Consider the following 18,756-nt stretch of genomic DNA (forward strand, 5'->3'; position numbering starts at 1 on the left):
TCCAGCTTTTTCTAGGCTTGGTAAATACCAGATGCATTGTATCACAGCCTGTGAAGATCCCAAAGCCTGGGTTAAAAGGGAAGAGGCTTAAATGATTTGTAAATGAATTGTTGCCTATAATGATGTACTGGAATGTGTGTATAAGTGTGTGTGTATCTGAGAGAGTGAAAATGAGCCTTTCACTAATTCTAGGTGATGATAAGCCCTATAAACCTTTGTTTAAAGTATAAGCTTGGGTTGTAAATCCGGTTTTGCTCTAACAATAAGACAACCAGGCTCTTTCAACTTCATTGTTGCGTTGCCAAGCCAGTTAAAATAGAAATCGGTGTTTTTTCTTTCTTTTTTTTTTTTTTCTGAATGCAATTAATGTTCAGGCAGCCTGTTTGTCTGCAGCACCTGGTGAAAGTGGCTGAGTGAACTGAGCACCAGGTTACCTCTGCTGAGAAAGCTGCACCTCGAGAGTGTTCATTTGGTGCCGAATTATAAAGAAGTGGTTATTTCTGAATTGGCCTCTTTATTAGGTTTGGTTGTTGGTTTTAGCAAGGCAGCCTGAAACATTGTGGCAGATCCATCAGAGGTTTTCTCCCAGCTGCCCTTAACCCCACAGTTGGCCAAGGGGTGAGGTGTTCTGGTTCGTTGTGGACAGGCTTACTTTGGTAAGACTTGAGAAAATAGACTTTGTGCATCTTCATAATGATATGTTGGGATTGATTGAAAACTTACATATGTTGACTTTTTCTTAATATACCAAAACATGAAGCAAAATGGCTGTACAAAGCCTTCAGAAATCACAGGAGAGCCATGAATTGCAGCTGCTTCACTCTTGGAATCTGACATAACCTTTTAGAAGAGTACGCAATATCAGATTTGAAAATGGTTGGTTAAAAAACCCCCTTCAGACAAACAAAAAAGTAAAACCTGTTGATTGCAATATAACCCTTCATTTTCTGTTGCCAGCTCACCTGGAATCCTGATCTCAGACCGGGATTCACTTGTGTGAGACATAACAGATTTACAACCTGTGTGTAATACAAGACAATAGATAGAGACAGATGACACAGAGCAGGAAAGAATATTGGTCGGCATTACATCAATAGACAAAGACTTTAACACTTTTAAGTCTGAAATATTTCTTCCTCTAGGCCTAAATGCAAGAAAACTGAGCAGGTTGAAGCAGTCTTGTATAGAGCTTATGACCTACACGTGGATGCGGTTTAGAGAGGCTTGGGAGCAGGAAAACTGCTTTATTCAAACTGTTGGAAAGCCTCTGGATTCCTGTTGTCACAGGCATTTAGGCACTGAAAGGACAGTGGTGGGTTGTCAGGACTTCACAAGCGAGGATGAAGTTGATTTGTTCTGATGTGGAACAGAAGCAAGAGCTGGTGTGGGGGAGCAGAGAGAGGGAAGGTTCTTGTCTCCAGTCATATCAATCTCCAGTTATGAAACAGGAGGTTTCAGTACATAACTTTAAAGCTGGGAGAAGCCTTTTTATTGTCTAGTTGTGGTGTTGTGTGTGTGTGTGTATGTGCATCTCATAAGCTAGTTTTGCCCACTCAGAGTTGCTTGAGTTTAGTTAAAATAAACAGGTAGTGATGGGTGAGATCAAGAGGCTGAGGTGACCCTTTGATTTGGGACTTTATATCAGCTCCACTGTGCCATGAAGCTGCAGCTTAAATTTTTTATACCACAGAAAATGATAAAGGCTGTTGCTGTGGTTTGTAGCTATTTTGAGAGCTGAGAACATGAAAAATGTCCAGATAATCTGGATTATAAATAAAAGGTGGCACAAGTGTGGGTGTTTCTATGGAATCTGACTTGGGGGAAGTTGCTTCCTGGATCCAGATCTGATGATCTCTTGGACTTTGATCTGGCAGTTGGAACACGTAACCAGCTTCCTAGACAAGATGATCAGTTCCACTGAAACTGGTTAGGTAGGACTTTGGGTTTGGTCTTACTGTTTAAAAATGGTGTATTAAATCAGTGCCTGACATCCTTCTAAAAATTTTACAGCCATTCAATATTTTAGTATGCACTTCTGCTTAACCTACTTAGCCCTCCTTGATTCCTCAGAAGAGGATTGAATGAGTCTGCAAATTATTTAATAATTGTTAAGACTTAGATGTCCCATGATAACTTTCACTTCAAGTTTGGTTAACTTCTAAGTGAAAAAAGGGGATTTGCAGTTTTGGGAGCTCTCATGAGCTGTGCTAATGTGGTCTTTATGCTTCCTGTTCAGAATAAGAAGCTGATGATTTGACAAGGAGAATTCCTCCAATGTGATGTTTAGACTTGTGACCGAGTTTAAAACTGTTGAAAACTTTATGGTCTAATAACATTTTCCTTATTTTCAGATTAACTGCTGAAGTACTGATCGAGTTCTGCTATTCTTCAATGAGGAACTACAGGCTGATCTTTTGCCATAATCTTAAACAACCATAAATGACAAAAGAATGCTTGGTCAGTGAGGGCAGCTGGCGCAGAAAGCGTTTTTCAAACTCGGCTGTTTAAGTACTCTGAGGTAGGTTTCTTAAATTGTTTTACTGGAAAAAAAAAGGAAATATGGATTTCAGGGTGTCTAATCCATTAGAATTTATCCATCAGTAAACAGAGAATTTGTTTGGTTGCAGTGCTTTGACTAACAGCGTGTGCTTCATGTTTGCTTTGCTGTGTCAACCTCTATGACACTGATTGCTTGCATTTAAACAAGTGTGTTTTCTTTTCTTTTTATTATTTGTTTTGAAAGGACGGTTTTTTTCTTTGCTAGAAGAAATATTTTGGTTTTGACAGGATAACAGTTTAACTGAGTGACTTACACTGCCTCTGGTGATACCTTTGTTATCTGTCTAGATCCTTTATCAAGCAAAGACTTGCAAGTGAAGCTTGAGCTTCTGCATGATAGAAGAACGGTATCACTGAGCATCTAGAAACTAGTTTTGGGGGTTTTATGTTCAGTAGAACTTTTAATTTGATGCAGGTGTTGAAAGCTTCATTATGTAGACCAGAAAATGTCAAATATATTAGAAGTAGATTACAGTACAGTTGTGTATCAGAAAATATGTAATCATTTCATATCACTGAAACTTGGGGTTTGGTTTTGGGAGGATCCACTGGTTTTGTTTCCTGTCGAGTGGCTTTTTTGTTGAGTTCTGGAAGCCTGACCACTAAATACTGTTAGAAAAGGTACTGAGGAACCTACCTCTCCCAGAGGACCTTGGACCTTAATTAGCAAATGCTGTAACTAGAATTTTCTGCATTTCCTTTGCTGCTCTCCATGTTCTTCTCATCTCTCTGTCGAGGGTTGGACAGAACACCTCAGTGATAGTCGTTTATCAAGTCAGCTGAGTTTGGAGTCATCACAGAACTGTTCATTAGTTCAGTGAACTGATGGAGGCAGACTAGAGAGTATTTGCATTAGGTAATTAAAACACTTTGTGTTACAGGTCAATGCTTTCAACAGCGTACACTGAAGCGTGTTTTTTTGGTTTTAATTCCTCTTATTTGACAGAAAAGACAGCTTTGATTTTTGGCTGCAAAAAGATATGAGGAAGAGCTCCTCCCCTTCCTTGAGTAACTGCAACTCTGTTCTTGCTAACAAAATATTTGGAATTCCACTTGATGAGCTGCAGCAAGAAGGGCAACCAGACAATGAGGTTCCATTCATAGTCCGCCATGTCGTGGACTATATTGAGGAACATGGTATGTATTACCTTGCTGTGCTTTAAATAATACATTTAACTCTTATTCTTACAGAATAGGTTGGGGGTTTTGAAGAGTACTTGTTTTCTGAAGTTACTTACATTTAACTGGATGTGGTTTGAATGTTTTGGGGGGTTTTTTGGCAATACACAGTTCCTTTCTTTACTCCTGTTATATCTGATTATCGCTGTTTTCTAGCCAAGAGCAATGCAGTCAGCTCAGCAGGGCATCTCCTAGGAAATGCTGTGGTTTAGGTACTGCTAACATTTACCCTGTTATTTTATTGTTAGCTGGGCATAAGAACGTGTGTGTTGGGACAAGGACTGCTGGAAGTCTTGCAAACCTGTTGTCCAAAAAGTGTTTCACTCAGTGTGGGAACTGTGCATATGTGGTTATAGGTATTTTTTCTGATACATTTGTACATATTGGATCTCAAAGTTTATTTCTGCAACTTTTTTTTTTTCCTAATTCAGGGGGTCTGGAACAAGAAGGACTTTTTCAAGTCAATGGGAATGCTGAGACAGTGGAGTGGCTCCGGCAACGATACGATAACGGAGAAGATGTGGACCTGGTTAAAGAAGCTGATGTACCCTCAGCTATCAGCCTTCTTAGATTTTTTCTTCAAGAACTTCCAGAGCCAGTTATCCCAGGCAGTTTGCACATACATTTGATGCAACTTTCTCAAGGTAATAACTACTTTTGATTTGGTGCTTTTATTTTGTGATTTTTTTTTTTTTTAAGAGTAAAACCCAGTATTGAATTGAGATTTCTAGTGGCACCAGCATGTCTTTGGTGCTCTGTGTAATAATATGTATATCAGGAGGCATTCAAATATACCTTTTCTTAGCATAAACCCCAATAAATTGGTCTTATTTAGGAAGCTCAGTCTGGATTCAAAGGCACAGTTCATCTGTCGTGTAGGAAAATGGTGAAGCTGCCACATATCCTGCTGATTAGTTCTGAATGTTCCATGTTGTGTGAGAGTGCTGGAACACTGGTCAAAACTACTGGAATTGAAATTTTTGGACAATTTCCCACCACTGGTGCATTGAAAGTGCTGGGGAATGCCTTTGTTTCTCTCTTATTTCACTTACTCTGCCTATGCTTTCATGGCACTTAAAACTTTTATATACTAGAAAAGCAATCTCAAGTCTTATATTCATGTCATATTTGCTCTCCCACTGTGGATTGTTTTCAGCTTAAAATTCATTTGTAGGAGGAAAAAACCACCTGTCATCAGCATATTGTTATTGCTAAGTGTGTTTTTTCTTATACTACAAATCTTTGCCCTCTCAAACTGACACCCATATGCTGGCACAGCTATTTTCTTTACCAATTCCCAGCTTGTGTCTCTGTATCCACCCTCCTGGGTCTTTTGGCCTCTGCTGTGTTGAGTGATGTTGGAGCTGGTTCATAACTTGACTATTGGAAGCACTTGTCTTGCAGCACTGCATCAGTCATGTCCTCAAAGGGGCCACTACTGGTTGTCTCCCTGCAGGAGTGTTGCTCCTTTTCCACTGTAAATTCTCTTCAAATACTGGGCTTTTTCGGCTTTGTAAGACACGTTTTTGTTTGATTTAATTTTCTGTTGTTTGGTTTATTCCTGATAAGAACTCGATGGTGCTTGTGATCGTCCTGTTTGCTCAGAGTGGGAATTGGTTTGTGGGAGGAGTAGGTTCAGCAGTTTTCACGTGCTGGGACTCTCTGGAGCATCATCTGCAGCAGTGTGGGGCTGCCTCATTTTCCTCTCCTAAGTATCCTGGTTTCCTCTAATTGGCTTTTGGCTGTGTGATGGACATACCTCAGTTAGTTTCCAGAATTCCATCATCAGCTGCATTTGAGGAGGAATTGCTTACACAGGTGCAGAAGGTGGAAGTTATTGTGGATCCATATGTTAGCTCTGTTTTTTTTCCCTCTTTAGCTGTCCTTTATATTGTTAGGTCAGGCTTAGTTCTCAAAACAATTAGTGATACAAGGTGTGGCCTATATACATCGTTAGGGGCTCCTTCCATGCAGGTGGCTCCTCAAAGACAGGTCATTTTGGTAATTGGAAGTGTGAATTTGACCTGATTGCACAAAGTCACATGTCCCAGAAGTGTGTTTTCTTGTTTTTGTGTCAGAGGACTTCAGGTAGAGGTAAGAAGGTTCTCCTTTTAGGTCTCTGGTTGTTGTTTAGAACTTTAATTTCTGGACAGATTGGTTAGACAGAACATGAAGTATGTGTAAAGTGGTCTGATTGTCACCTCTCTCTTGCTCCCTTTCTTTTTGAAGGTCTGCATTGTGAAAGTACTTTTCAAAGTCCTTTTTTTTCTGTTCTAACAATGAAATATTCATTTTATTGTGTTACTGTGCTGAGACAACTATTTTTCTGTGCCTGGTTGCTGTATTCAACTGCTGTAGATGTTGACTGTGTCTGAGCAAATGAAACCCTGTGCAGTTACTGCTTGGTGTTCCTGTGCTTACACAACAGGGAGTTTACTCACTCTTTGCTTTGATATTAAGGACTAGGATGTCTCAGCTCTCTCATCTAGAGAGGCAGAGTGGTGCCTCATAACCTTCAAAAATACTTTTCCCTTTCTAACTGATCTCAGAAGAGTTTTCAAGTGTCTGAGAAAGAAGGGGAGGCCTCTTTGTCAGGAAAGCAAAACGGGAGAAAAACTGATAAATTTCCTATATATGGGATTTCTCAGCTAGGTACAAACATCTGTAAACTCTTTGAACCTTGTTACCTGTAAGGCTGATGATGCAACAAATGAGATTTATGGGGAGATATTTTGATGAAGGGTATAGTTAAGTGGGGTGAGAAGGAAGAGGTTTTATGGTGACCCTTTTTCAGATCTGAAATGGAATCAACAAGCTTCAGTCTAAGCATGTGTGAAGATGATTGCATTGAGATAGCTTGGATTTATCAGTGAAGCAAGTAGAGTGGTGAGGATGGGATGCTTATAAAGGCAAAGTGTCAAAGTAGCTTGTCTGATAGGAGAATTTAACTAGATGGAAGGTAGCTCCCTGTCTCTGGAGCTGGTCTGCAAAGCAACTCTTACATAACACTGGTAAACCAAAAACATGCAGAGGAGTTTGTCCTATGAAATCAGAAATTTGAGTGAGTGTTAATTGGGGAAAATGTGCTGACAACTGCAGATTGGACTTGCAGAGGAGACTGTGGTAGAAATTATTGAACAAATGCAAGTCAATTCTGACATTTTGGGCTGTGGTTTGACCATATTAGTTGTACTTCAGAAGAAATTGTCAGAAAAAGTCTGATCAGTATCAAATATGAAAAAGCAGATATCTTATTTTTGGTTAAAATATTATTATTCCTTTTTCAGATTATAATAATGAAGATGAATTTGGAAGAAAGCTGAGGTTCCTCTTGCAGCAGCTTCCACCTGTTAATTACAGTTTGTTAAAGTTTCTGTGTAAATTTTTAGCTAATGTAGCATCTCATCATGAAGAAATTTGGTCAGCAAGTTCTTTAGCTGCAGTCTTTGGCCCGGATGTTTTTCAGTAAGTTAATTATAAAAGTTCATGAAGTGTTTCTAGGTGAATTTGAGGGCATATCTGTAGTTTAAAGTCATTCCTAGTCCATGAGCAACAGTAGCAAGTCCACAGGATGGTTTTGCAGTTTTTGATGGGATTTAAACAACAACTTGTCTGTGAGCTGATTAGCAACCACTGATTTGATTGTTGCATTACTTATTTATTCTGAGGTTCAAATATTTTAGTGATAGTGCGTAAAGTTACTATTTGTAGCAAGAAAACAGTTCTAGGAGAAGGCTGTTAAAGTATCAGCTTATCCTGGAGTTTCCTCTCTACAGGAAAACACTTGAATTTTAAATATTCCTCATAAAAATTTAATGGACTAAAGAGTTGCTACTTCATCATTTTAAAATATAAAATAATATAAAGCTTTATAAAGCCAGCAGTGTGAAGGCATGCTTGAAGTTCTGTGTGTTCAGAATGGATGTGGGGTAATGGTGTGAAATGTAGCCCTTAGTCATGGGAGTCATTCACAGGAGTTCTTTGGGAAACAGTTGGATTTTGATTTTTAAACTAAAACAGTGTTTAAATCTTTAGCATTTACACAGATGTGGAGGATCTGAAAGAACAAGAAATAGTTAGCAGAATAATGGCGGGACTTCTGGAGAACTACTATGAATTTTTTGAGAATGAAGAGGAAGATTTTTCATCTACAAATGATTTAAGCTCAATAACTGAGCAGGTAAGAATATTTTGAACAGCAATATGTTATCACTTAACTATCTGTTATACACATTTATGATTATGAAAGATATGTTGAAGTATAATTTCTTTAGCCTGCCTTCTAGTAGTTTCTTGCAAACTGACAAAACCTGGCATTTTCTTAATTTTCTTAATGCTTCTGAAATTGTTGCTTTTGTAATAAATGTAACTGTGCCATGTAGGAAAATCCATAGGAACTAAACCATCAGACATTGTCATGCTGTCTAAACAGTAGAGCTTTCTGAGTACCTTTTTAGGAATGAACTGCTTTTGAACCAAATGAAGAACCAAGCTGTTGCTGTCTTGGTCAACAGTATTTCTGGGTGTGTCTTACAGAAACATACAGGGTCTCATACTGCACTTGATGATGTTCTCAGTGGTGTTTTCCTAATCCAAAGGTTTTGAGTGGTGTTTCTGATTCTAAGACTTCAAAATGATGTATTTTCTGTAAAGAGGAAAAAGAATAAATAACAAGCAGTTGCTGGGGAAAGTAACAAGAAATACTGAATTAATGAAGCCTATCTTATGAATCCCTCCCCTATTCAGCAGGACAGGTAGGGCAGGTAGGAGGGCAGCTGGTTGCTTGTTCTTCCCTGCAGTAGCCCTTGGTCTGGTGTGCCAGGCGTGGGCAGCGAGCTGGGGATTGAGCAGCTCTGCTCTGGATGCTCCTCAGCAAACACTGCAGCTCTGCAAGGTTCTCTGAGTTCAGTGCAGGACCATGTCTGGCACTGGGACCTGCCACAGCCCTGCTGCCTGCAGGGAGCAGGAAAACCAGGGATAAATATGTTTCTTGCCTGCAGGGAGCTGTGGGACAGAGCTGGGCTGAGGCTCCTGCAGCTGGAGGCTGGGACTGTCCCTGGGTCTGTGATTGGGGTTGGTCTGTGCTCTCATGCTCTGAAATGACTGACTTGGCCGTGCCTCATGATGTGCAGAAAGGATATTGAGGTCCTGGAGCAGGTCCAGAGGAGAGCAACAAGGCTGGTGAAGGGACTCGAGCACAAGTCCTATGAGGAGAGGCTGAGGGAGCTGGGGCTGTTCAGCCTGGAGAAGAGGAGGCTCAGGGGAGACCTCCTCAGTCTCTACAACTCCCTGACAGGAGGGGGGAGCCAGGGGGGGGTTGGTCTCTTTTCCCAGGCAACTCTCAGCAAGACAAGAGGGCTCAGGGTCTTCAGCTGTGCCAGGGGAGGTTTAGGTTGGATATTAGAAAGAATTTCTTTCCAGAGAGGGTGATCAGCCATTGGAATGGGCTGCCCAGGGAAGTGGTGGATTCTCCATCCCTGGAGGATTTTAAGATGAGACTGGATGTGGCATCAGTGCCATGGGCTGGGAACCACAGCAGTTGTGGATCAAGGGTTGGACTTGATGATCTCAGAGGTCCCTTCCAACCCAGCTGGTTCTATGATTCTATGAAAAGGGTTTCCCGAGCACAGCAGTGTGTTTGGTGTGTGGTTTTGTTTGGTTTTTCCCCTCAGCTGGAAGGCGGGTGGGGTGTCCCTTTAATTTCGCGGTGTCTCCACCAGATGTCAACAGTGCACTTGTGTCGGGGGTGGTGCGGTGGGGACGGAAGGGCCGCTGTCCCAGCCGGGCACAGCCCCCCTGGCAGCTGCCCCCAGTGTGTGGGTGGGCTTGTCTCTGCTTCACTGGCACATCCTCTTGCAATTACAGAGGAAAACCAGGGATAACTATGTTTCTTGCCCAGAATGTAGTGCCATGTAACACATTACACCCCTTTTAAAAATAAACAAATACCTCCTCTCTGCCTTCTTTGTAATCTTCAACTTCTAAAGTTTTAGTTTTTCTTAATTTAGTACTTTTGTTTTACACTTATGTGGCAGATATTATAAAGCATATTTTCTTAAGGCTGCTACTTTAATTTTTGGGTTTGTACCTTTGGAAGATCAGTAATCAATCACAGAGGGGCCTTGGGAGTCAAACAGCATCACTTTGTTCTGTTTATCTTTTCATAGTTTAGACATAGTTGCTTTTTAAAAAAATGAAGGTTGCTGTCTAGAGTTACCAGTTGGATATATTGTTTTACTTTTTAAATTGGTTATGTATTGCTGCTTCAGTAAAAACATCTGTGTTTGGAAACAAAGAAACAAAAATAGACAAGAGGCTTCACAGAAATTTTGTAAGTGTTCATTTAGTGCTTTGAAGTTTGGATCATTCAGTGCTTTAAAGTTTGGATTCGTAGACCTCTGTATTGCCTCCCCTAGAAGGGTTTGGAAAGGCTTCTGATACATGAATAAGGCTTCCTGTGGAATAGAGGAGAATTATCTGTTTTATACAAAGAAGAAGAAAGGTTCTGTGGTTCATGACTTCAGTGTGGTTGGGATTTTGTTGTTTTTTGAATCTGCCTGTGTTCATTTGTGGCATTGGAGGTGGTGCTTGCTTTTCAGTTTTTGTCCAGTGTCTCAAAAGTAGCTTTTTAATGATGTGGAATTTATGATTTTACATAAAAGCAAGTCCAGTGTGCCTGTTTTTTTTTCTAAAATTGAAAAGTGTTCTGCTTTTACACGTACATTACTTTCATACCTCTCATGCTCTTTTAATTCCCCGGACCTCTTAAAAGGAATTTCTCAATCCATTAACTCTGATTAAATCTTTTTTAGATCAATGATCTCTTGGAAGAAGAGGAAGATGTAAAGCTTGAGCAGTCTGAAGAACTTCCAGAAGATGGCACAGAGAAACCTGTTGAAAGGCCAGCTGTGGTGCATCTAGATGTGACAGGGAGTCTCTCGGATTCCAGGAGTGTTACAGCATCAACAAGGTAACTCAGTCCTGCTTTGGAGTTTGGGTTTAAAATCTGGATTATAGTTTATTCTGTCAGAGAGAAGCTGTCAGGATTTTGACATAAGTGGTGGTGTCTACACACTGAAGCTTTAGAAATAGGTGCAGTTCCTATAATAGTAAAATATGGGTTAAAATAACTGTTCCCAAATTCAGCAGAGGAATGCCTGTAGGACTCAGATTGGATTAAATATGGTGATTTATGCAGAGAAAGGTAAAAAGGGCATATTTTAGTGAAACTGTTAAGTGGTATTTAAACAGTAAATTTTGTAGCAGAAATAAAGAGTCTGCATATGGTAGATGCAAACCCATCCTGTACCATCTTTCCACCACTCCCTTGTGGTGGGAAATCCTGGGACTGTTTCTTGTCACGTGCTGGTGGAGAGCTGTGGGCAGGTTTGGAAGTTGGAAAGTGTGATACAGGCAGGAATGTTGGAGTGGGAGTCAGCTTTTAAGAGCAGTCCTCATAAAGGAGATCCATAAACATAAAATACTTCCTTTTGAGAGCTTATTTGCACTTGCTTGTAAGGCATAAGATTTTATTTTTGAGTCTGCTTTACTTGTACTTAGAGTTTACATTTACAGATGGTGAATTTTACCTCTTCCCCTCTACAGCATATGTTTGGTAGGGACATTGCACGGAAGAACTTGTAGGGAGGGGTGAGGAGGAATTTATAATAAAAGTGTGACTAAAAGCAGCAGAAATTAAGGGAAAATCACAATTAAGTTACTGCCTAAGAATGAGTCGTTTCAAGAATGTAGATTTTGGGTTGAAATCTGTTCAGCTGCTGGCAGCACACTTCCTTCTACATCAGGGCAAAAAGTTGTAAAATATGAAATAATGAGAGAAACATAACCCTGTTTTGTAATTTAAATTATATTTTAATAGTTAATTATCTTGGTCAGCAATAAAACTGTTTAATTTTAGTTTGAGTAAAACAAAAAAGAGGTTGCAGTTTAACTGTTCACAGGTATTAGGTTGCTTCTGGAATGTGTAAACACAGCAGTAGTGACAAACTCAACATGTTTAAGAGTTTAAATTGGATAGCCTGAAGAGAAAAACATTTTTACTTGATGTTTAGGGTTAATTAAAAATGAATAGGCATTAATTGTGGTTGGCATTTTACATAATTTGTGGGAAAGGATAAGGAGGAATCCTGTAGAAGAAGGAGAATTTTGACTGTAAAACCAGATCAACTGCAGGAAGCATTAAAAAAATTGAAGTTAATGAGAAAGTATGCTTTCTTAAACTTTTAACCACTATAAATACTGTGAATATTACCCCAAACCTAAAGGCTTTTATGTACATATTTAATGGCCTTCTTTTGGACTTAGTTTCTTGATGTAAAAAAATTAATAATTAAAAAAGCAAATGTTAATGCAGGTTTATTGGGATTATTTATCTCTGTCTCGAGGTAAGGCCTCTGGCAGCTTATATATAAAAGAGAAGGAGAAGCAGGTCTCAAACATGATTCTTTCAGTTCTCTGTCCTGGAGTTTTGTTGCATTTTTACTGTTAGATTTTGGGAACCAGCTATCTGTACATTTTGGTCTCTGTGGAGAGAAGGAAAAGAATGCTGAGGTTGCATGTTAAATATTGGTTATCTTGATTCATACAATGGGGCACCTGACCTTCCTCCTGGTTATTTGGACTATAACTTGCTTATAATTTTGCTCAGTACCTTTTCTCTGTACTCATTCTGTTTGTACTTTCTGAAACCTGTGACCTTCCTGCACTGCCTGGTGTTAATTTGACTTTGAGTTTGAGCTCTGGTGGGAATGTGGATAATCATTAATGCAGTTTGATTTAGAGGCTACTTGCAAATGGTATTTCAAATAAACCTGTTGAGTGATCTTGGAGCCCGTTCCCCAGGCAGGGAGCATTTGTTGCACACAGGTTGGAATTGTGCATGGAAAGGAAACTGTTCTCCTTTACCAGGAGCCTTTTCCCCCACGGCTCTTTTTGGTTTTGATGTCCTGACTTCTAGAGAAAAGAATCACCGAGTCAGCATTGCAGATGAATTTTAAGATGTGCTGTTGAAATAACTACTTCAGGCTCCTTCCCTGTCATTATTCCAAATTTTTCATCACTGTGCCTTGCCAAGCAGTATTTGCTGTACTTGTGCAGTTCATCTCAAATACTGTCAGTCAGAAGTCTAATATAAAACCCTTTGTGTTGGGGCTTTTCAGAACTATATGTGTAAAAATACAAGATACGACATGTGAGTTGTATAAACAGTTTACTTTGTTTCTATTAAATGCAGTGAGAGAGGGGCAACATCCTCACTGCTTCTGTGATATTTTTGTTAACCCTTTTGTGGTTTAATCAGCTCTAATCAGAGAGAGGTGATAATATTAACCAAGCGAGACAAAATGCATGGTAAAGCTGACCAAATATAAACACCTGCCTGAATTGCTGGGAAATATATTACTATTTTAGCGTAGTGCTGTTTTTTTGTTCCTATTTCCACCCTGGAAAATCTGTAAACAACACGTTAGAAAAGCTTTCAAGTGTTGATTGGGCAGCTTATTGTCAGGAGTGACCTCATGTTGCAGTCGATTTCTATTTAGACTGCAGGGTTTAGTGCAGCACTCCAGAAGTGCCAGCCCCCGGAGCCCAGCGAGCACCATGCACAGCCAGCAGCCAACAGCTCGCTTTGCTGGCTTCCAGATGAGGCATTTTTACATGAAGTGCTCATTTGGGATAGCAAAGATAATCAGAATGGCCTGTAAAGTTCTCCTGCACAGGTAAATCTCTGAAAGGACGATGTCGTTTTGATATGATTTGTAGTTAAGACTTTAACTTTGAAACTGTGGGAGGTTAAATGTGTTTTGGAGATTATTTCATTTCATAATATGTCAGAACTGATTATTTGAATGAGATAGAAGAATCTGTGTACAGTCAGGAAATTACTAAGGATAACTTGGACATATTTTATCTCTAGTTAATATATTTTTCTACTCAAGGTATGTTTTTACCGGGACCTTTTGTGGGTAGGGAGGCAGTGCAGGAGGGGTTCTTAGGAGTGGGTTAGCATTATGAAACAAAGATGTTTACCTTTGTGTGTCTTGCTGTGTCATGCTGCGTTCAGGCTCTGCCTGGCAGTGTAAATCACAGCTTTTAAAAAGTATTCCTGAACTGTGGAACGTGGGCTCAGGAGTTGGAATTGGCTTTTTAGCCAAGATTGACACATTTCTTTCAGAAAGGGCTTAATTGCTAAAGTGATTAGTTGAAGATGTAAAACATTCTTTATGTAGTAAGAGGATTCTCCAGGCTTTGCAATACTGCTGATTTATGCCCAGCTTTTGCTGAGTCCCTCTCATGCACCTGAAGGTGTTGAACAAAAGCACTGGAGAGCCGTCCTGTGCTGGGGGCTGAAGGTTACACACTGAGATGGAAAATTTTGTTGTGAACCATGTCTGAAGTCATCTGGATTCTTTGGAGATGAGTTTGATTCTCCCTGATCTTGACACAGTTCCTCATTGTCTCAGGTGGTAAAATAAAAGGATTTCAGGTCATCACTTTCCTATAAATAGTGTTTGTACTTGTGCCCTTGACTTGAGTTTTTCTTGCTCTCTTTTGCAATTAGAGTGTTGCAGTGCTTTGTGCTCTGATTGCCTCTTTTTTTGTCCCAGTATATCCTAGGAGTGACTGTTTTAATAGTAAATGGATTTCAATGTACACAATTATGTATTAGTACCTTTAGAATGTAAACATACTTTTTATAATGCAACTTTAGTAGGACTTATTGAGATGGATACGTAAAATTATGTTTGTCATGTTTTGGAATATTACTATCCTTTTACTGAGATTCTTGGTCATGCCCCTTCTCTCTTGCCTTGTTCATGAAGCTGACTTACAACTTCATATCTTCATTTTATTTTATTTCAAGTATCGTCAAAACAAAATGTGTTTATCAGAAAATTTACTTTGCCCAAGTAGTAGGACTATGCTGAACTTCTGTGCACAGAAATACCAGTGAAATGGAAATATATTAAGCTGTAAACTACGTCTTACTATTTTTTTTTTGTTGGAAAGAAAAATACCAGTGTGTTCCCCCTCAGTTGTTTGATCCAGCAGCTTTGAAATCACTGGCTACAAGATCTGGCTTCTCTTTCAGGTGTTTTAATTTCCCAAAGCCGTGTCCATTTTGAAATGGTAGTTGAGTGCTGCCTGTTCTGTCGGTGCCTTTGGAATAGATCAGCTTTCATTTTTCACCCAGGAAAACACACACACACAAATCATAGAAAGAACTTAATTCACCAGCAAATTTCCATTAAAAAAAAAAAGGAAAGAAAAGAAATTAAAAGCCCCTGTGGGCACCTGCTTGTTCAGCTGTGCCATGGTGGGTTTAAGGTGTCTAAGGCAAACTAGTGTAGTTATTTTTAAATAAATACCTTAGCCACTTTCCTTATCAGCTTCTGTTTAATTGAAAGTCCTTTATTGCTTGTGTTTCATCTGCTTGAAGGAACAAAAAAATAGAAAGTCTGCTTGAGGTGGTCTCCCTCTCTGGTGGTGGAACTAGTAATAAACCCGGTAAGGTCTAATCAAGATGTTCTTTGCTGTATTAAAACTCTTCTTAAGTAAACAGAGAGACTGTCTACATTTTTTAGTGCAAGTCAGGCTCATATCAAAACTACTTTGCAGTGGTGTAGTGCCTGTTCAGTTTTCCAGAGGAGTGGCAAACTGCCTTGTATTTTGGGGTTTACCATATGCGTTCATGAAAATAATATTTAAAATCAACTCTGTCTGGCAACAGTGTTGTTGCACGGTAAGGAGCAGACTAAAATCTCATTTTTCAGCTTTTAGGGCTCAGTTGCTTGTAATAGTTAAAAAAAAGCATTTGTTTACCTCCCCACCTCTGAGTTATACTGCAGTTAGTATTTACTTCTTTCTGAGTGAGGTATATATGTTGCAATCACTGCTTTTTATAGTAGATTTTTCATATTTTACTTTATTCTTACCATACTGTCACTTTGTCCAAAGTTTTAAGTATTCTGTTTCTAATGAGAAAACTTTGATCATGTTAATAGAATATTCTAGAGGGACCACATACACATGAATTAACTGACTTGTGTTAGTTGTGCTGATTTCCACCCTTTCCACCCTCCCCCAAGGACTTTAAGATTCTGGGCTGAAGTGGTTTGTGCTGGGAGATTTCCAGATGTTTTCCAGATGTCTAACTCCTGTCTCAAAACCTCTGAGAGGTACCAGCCCCTGAAATGTTGTAGCTGTGCTCAGAGAGTGTTGTAGATCTGTTGAATGTTGCAGAATCAAATTATGCAACAGTCTGACAGGCAGGGAAGAACCTGTGGAGGAAAGCAGAGTCATTTGGAATTTGCTTTAGGCAGCAAAGTTAAAATGTGCATTCTTAAGCAAGGTGTCAGGAAAATGTTTGACTACAGAGTGATTAGTATTTCCCATGGGAAAGGCCACACATCTGAGAGCTTGGAGCTTCACAGTACAACAAGTATTGGCTCTTCAGAGACAGAAATCTGCATTGCTGCTTCTACAACTTTGTCTTGTGATGGTGCTCCTTAAGATTTCTTCATTTAAATAATAAAGGGACTGCAAATCAGGGTGTTCTTTACATATTTATTCTACTTTTATTCGCTGCATCACATGCAATCTTTAAGTATTCTCTAAGTTTGCTTTCTGTTAACTTCCAAGACTTTTATTTAGTGTGATAAGTTTTTGCATTACGTTAACTTATTTCTTCTTTATTGCAGTGCTCATATCTCTCCCATAAGTATCTTGCCAGCCTCTGCAGAGTAAGTATAATGAAAATATAAAATGTTTGAATGATGCTGTTACTAGAACATCCCTACATTCTTTCAAAAAAATGCAGTAGGTTTGGTGATTATAGTCATGAATTAACATATTCTAGTGTGAAGTATTTAACTTATGGCATTTAACACTAATGTGGGAAAAACCTGATGTCTGTCAGTGTTGTTGACTGCAGGAGCATGAGAGCACAGTATGGTAGGATCCAGAGTCCAAAATACTTTGGTTTTATACTTAGATACATCATAAATGTTTGACTTTAAAATTATCACAGCATTCACATTGTATTTTTAGCACCACTTCTGGTTATTGATACTGAGTACAGTTCAGTGGAATTTTGTGTGCAAATGGGGGGGGAAAATAAAAGCACAACTTCAGAGTTAAAATGGGATTAAATAGTTTAAGATTTTTACAGAAAGATTTTCTATGGGCCTCTGTGTATTTGGGGTGAGCTGGCTAAGAAGCACTCACCAGAACAGTCTGTTTTTAAAGAGTGCTGTTCTTTTCTTGGTGAACCTTTGGATATATTCTGTGTCCTTCATCAGATGCTTGCCACAAGATTTACTGCCACATTATTATATTAAGCTTTTTTAAGAGTTTTTTGCATACCTATTAAAAAATAGGTTAAAATACTTATTAAAAAATAGTCATCGTGATGTGTTGATTACTCTTAAAACACTATTGATAGACTTCATAATACTTTATGTAAATCTTATGAAATAAAAACCAGCGTAGTAATTTCCACTGCCTTTTTGGAAAAGTTAGTCTCTTTTTGCCTTGAAGTGCTTGTCATCAAAGATTTCGGTTGCGTAAAGTTTATCTCTGCCTTTCTGCATAGTTGATCAATGCAAAAGGAGAGCTCTTAATAGGAATTTTCTGTCTTTTTTATTCTCTTTAGCATTTTAGAAAGAACAATCAGAGCAGCTGTGGAACAGCATCTTTTCGACCTGCAGAGCAGCTTAGATAACGATCTGAAACATATCCAGCAACACAGACTGGGCTGTAACAATGAAGAAAAAAATCCCAGTGGGGATGAGGAAGGATCTAACAACCAGTAAGACTTTGTTCTGTCTGCAATGAATTCTGTAGGATTGTATATCTTAACTCTTCCAAAAAAACCTGCCCAAATCCCCCACCTCAACCCAAAAGTTACGACTTTTGCTGTTGACTTTTGATTTTAAAACAAGTCAACTTCCTTCTGTTGCCAGTAATCAACAACTCTTGAAGCAAATATTTTAAATTTATTTTGTGGTTAAAATGCTGTGAAATGTATCTGTTTTGCTGCTGAATTCTGAGCAAGTGGCACAAGAACTTAAATTTACCTAAGTGCTTTCATTCTTATCTTGCTGATGTGACTCATGACAAAATTTTACCATATTAAAGTTATTGGAGATGCTGTTTCAGTTTCTTTACCCTAGATATTATACTGCTCTGACTGCCAGTGTCAATGAAACAGCCAAAAATGGATAGAATGAGCACTGTGGGTCTGTTTGCATAGTGTTTCAGCCTCATTTGATCAGCTTTTATTTTTGTTGTAACTCATGCCATGTTCTGAGTGTAGTGATTGCCATGGCAGCGTTGAGAAGCTGGTACACTTTGGTGCTTTATTAAAAATAAGTAGTCGTGATTAATACCCAGACTCCAAAAACATGTTGTTAAGACTCCAGTACCTAAATTCCTTGGTTGCTCAGAGCCTGGAATACAGGAGCAGAGCCTGAAATACATTCAGTGTTCAGAGACTCAAATGCTGTTTTGTAAGTTGTTCAATCTCTACTGGTTTTAAAGTCCTGTTTGTGACAAGAGGCCAGAATAAAGTTAGCAGTCAGTCATAAAAGTAATAATCATCAATAATGATCAATTAAACCTGAGTTTTAGTGTCAGAGATGTAATGCCTTTGAAGTCATTTACAAGTGGGTAATTGCCAGGAAGACCTGGGGGAGCTGAATTCCTTCAGTGACAGCGTAAGTGCTTTAAAGGTTGGCTGATTTCAGAGACGGAGGCTCCAAGTGCCACCACTGCTGATTTGAAACCAATATCCTCCTCTGGCACAGGGACTATCCCAAATGCTTCTGATCATCTTCCACTGTGGATTAACTGTAAGACAGGATACCTGATATCTTTCTTCACAGTGGTTGTCTGGGTTCTCTAAAGGAGCAAACTGTGCACAAGGCAAATACACAGTTACATGAAGCACTACAGAAAGCAGTGAGCCAGGAAAAGTTTCTTAGAACTAACTTAAACTGA

General features: G+C 39.1%; 1 protein-coding gene across 8 annotated transcripts in view; it reads left to right on the forward strand.

The window, feature by feature from the left end:
• FAM13B (family with sequence similarity 13 member B) overlaps positions 1–18,756 on the forward strand; it is a 46,769-nt gene that overhangs the window by 7,971 nt on the left and 20,042 nt on the right. For all 8 annotated transcript variants that reach the window (XM_027682896.1, XM_027682901.1, XM_027682900.1 and 5 more), the window contains exons 2-9: positions 2,352–2,518; positions 3,506–3,696; positions 4,170–4,382; positions 7,026–7,203; positions 7,774–7,918; positions 10,551–10,708; positions 16,458–16,499; positions 17,411–17,566. In XM_027682896.1, the coding sequence (XP_027538697.1) occupies positions 3,540–3,696; positions 4,170–4,382; positions 7,026–7,203; positions 7,774–7,918; positions 10,551–10,708; positions 16,458–16,499; positions 17,411–17,566 (1,049 nt within the window). In that variant the 5' untranslated portion in view covers positions 2,352–2,518; positions 3,506–3,539. The remainder of the gene's footprint in view (positions 1–2,351; positions 2,519–3,505; positions 3,697–4,169; positions 4,383–7,025; positions 7,204–7,773; positions 7,919–10,550; positions 10,709–16,457; positions 16,500–17,410; positions 17,567–18,756) is intronic.

The sequence above is a fragment of the Neopelma chrysocephalum genome, unplaced genomic scaffold (genome assembly GCF_003984885.1).
Source record: "Neopelma chrysocephalum unplaced genomic scaffold, ASM398488v2 Primary Assembly neopelma1_63, whole genome shotgun sequence".
Classification (NCBI taxonomy): domain Eukaryota; kingdom Metazoa; phylum Chordata; class Aves; order Passeriformes; family Pipridae; genus Neopelma; species Neopelma chrysocephalum.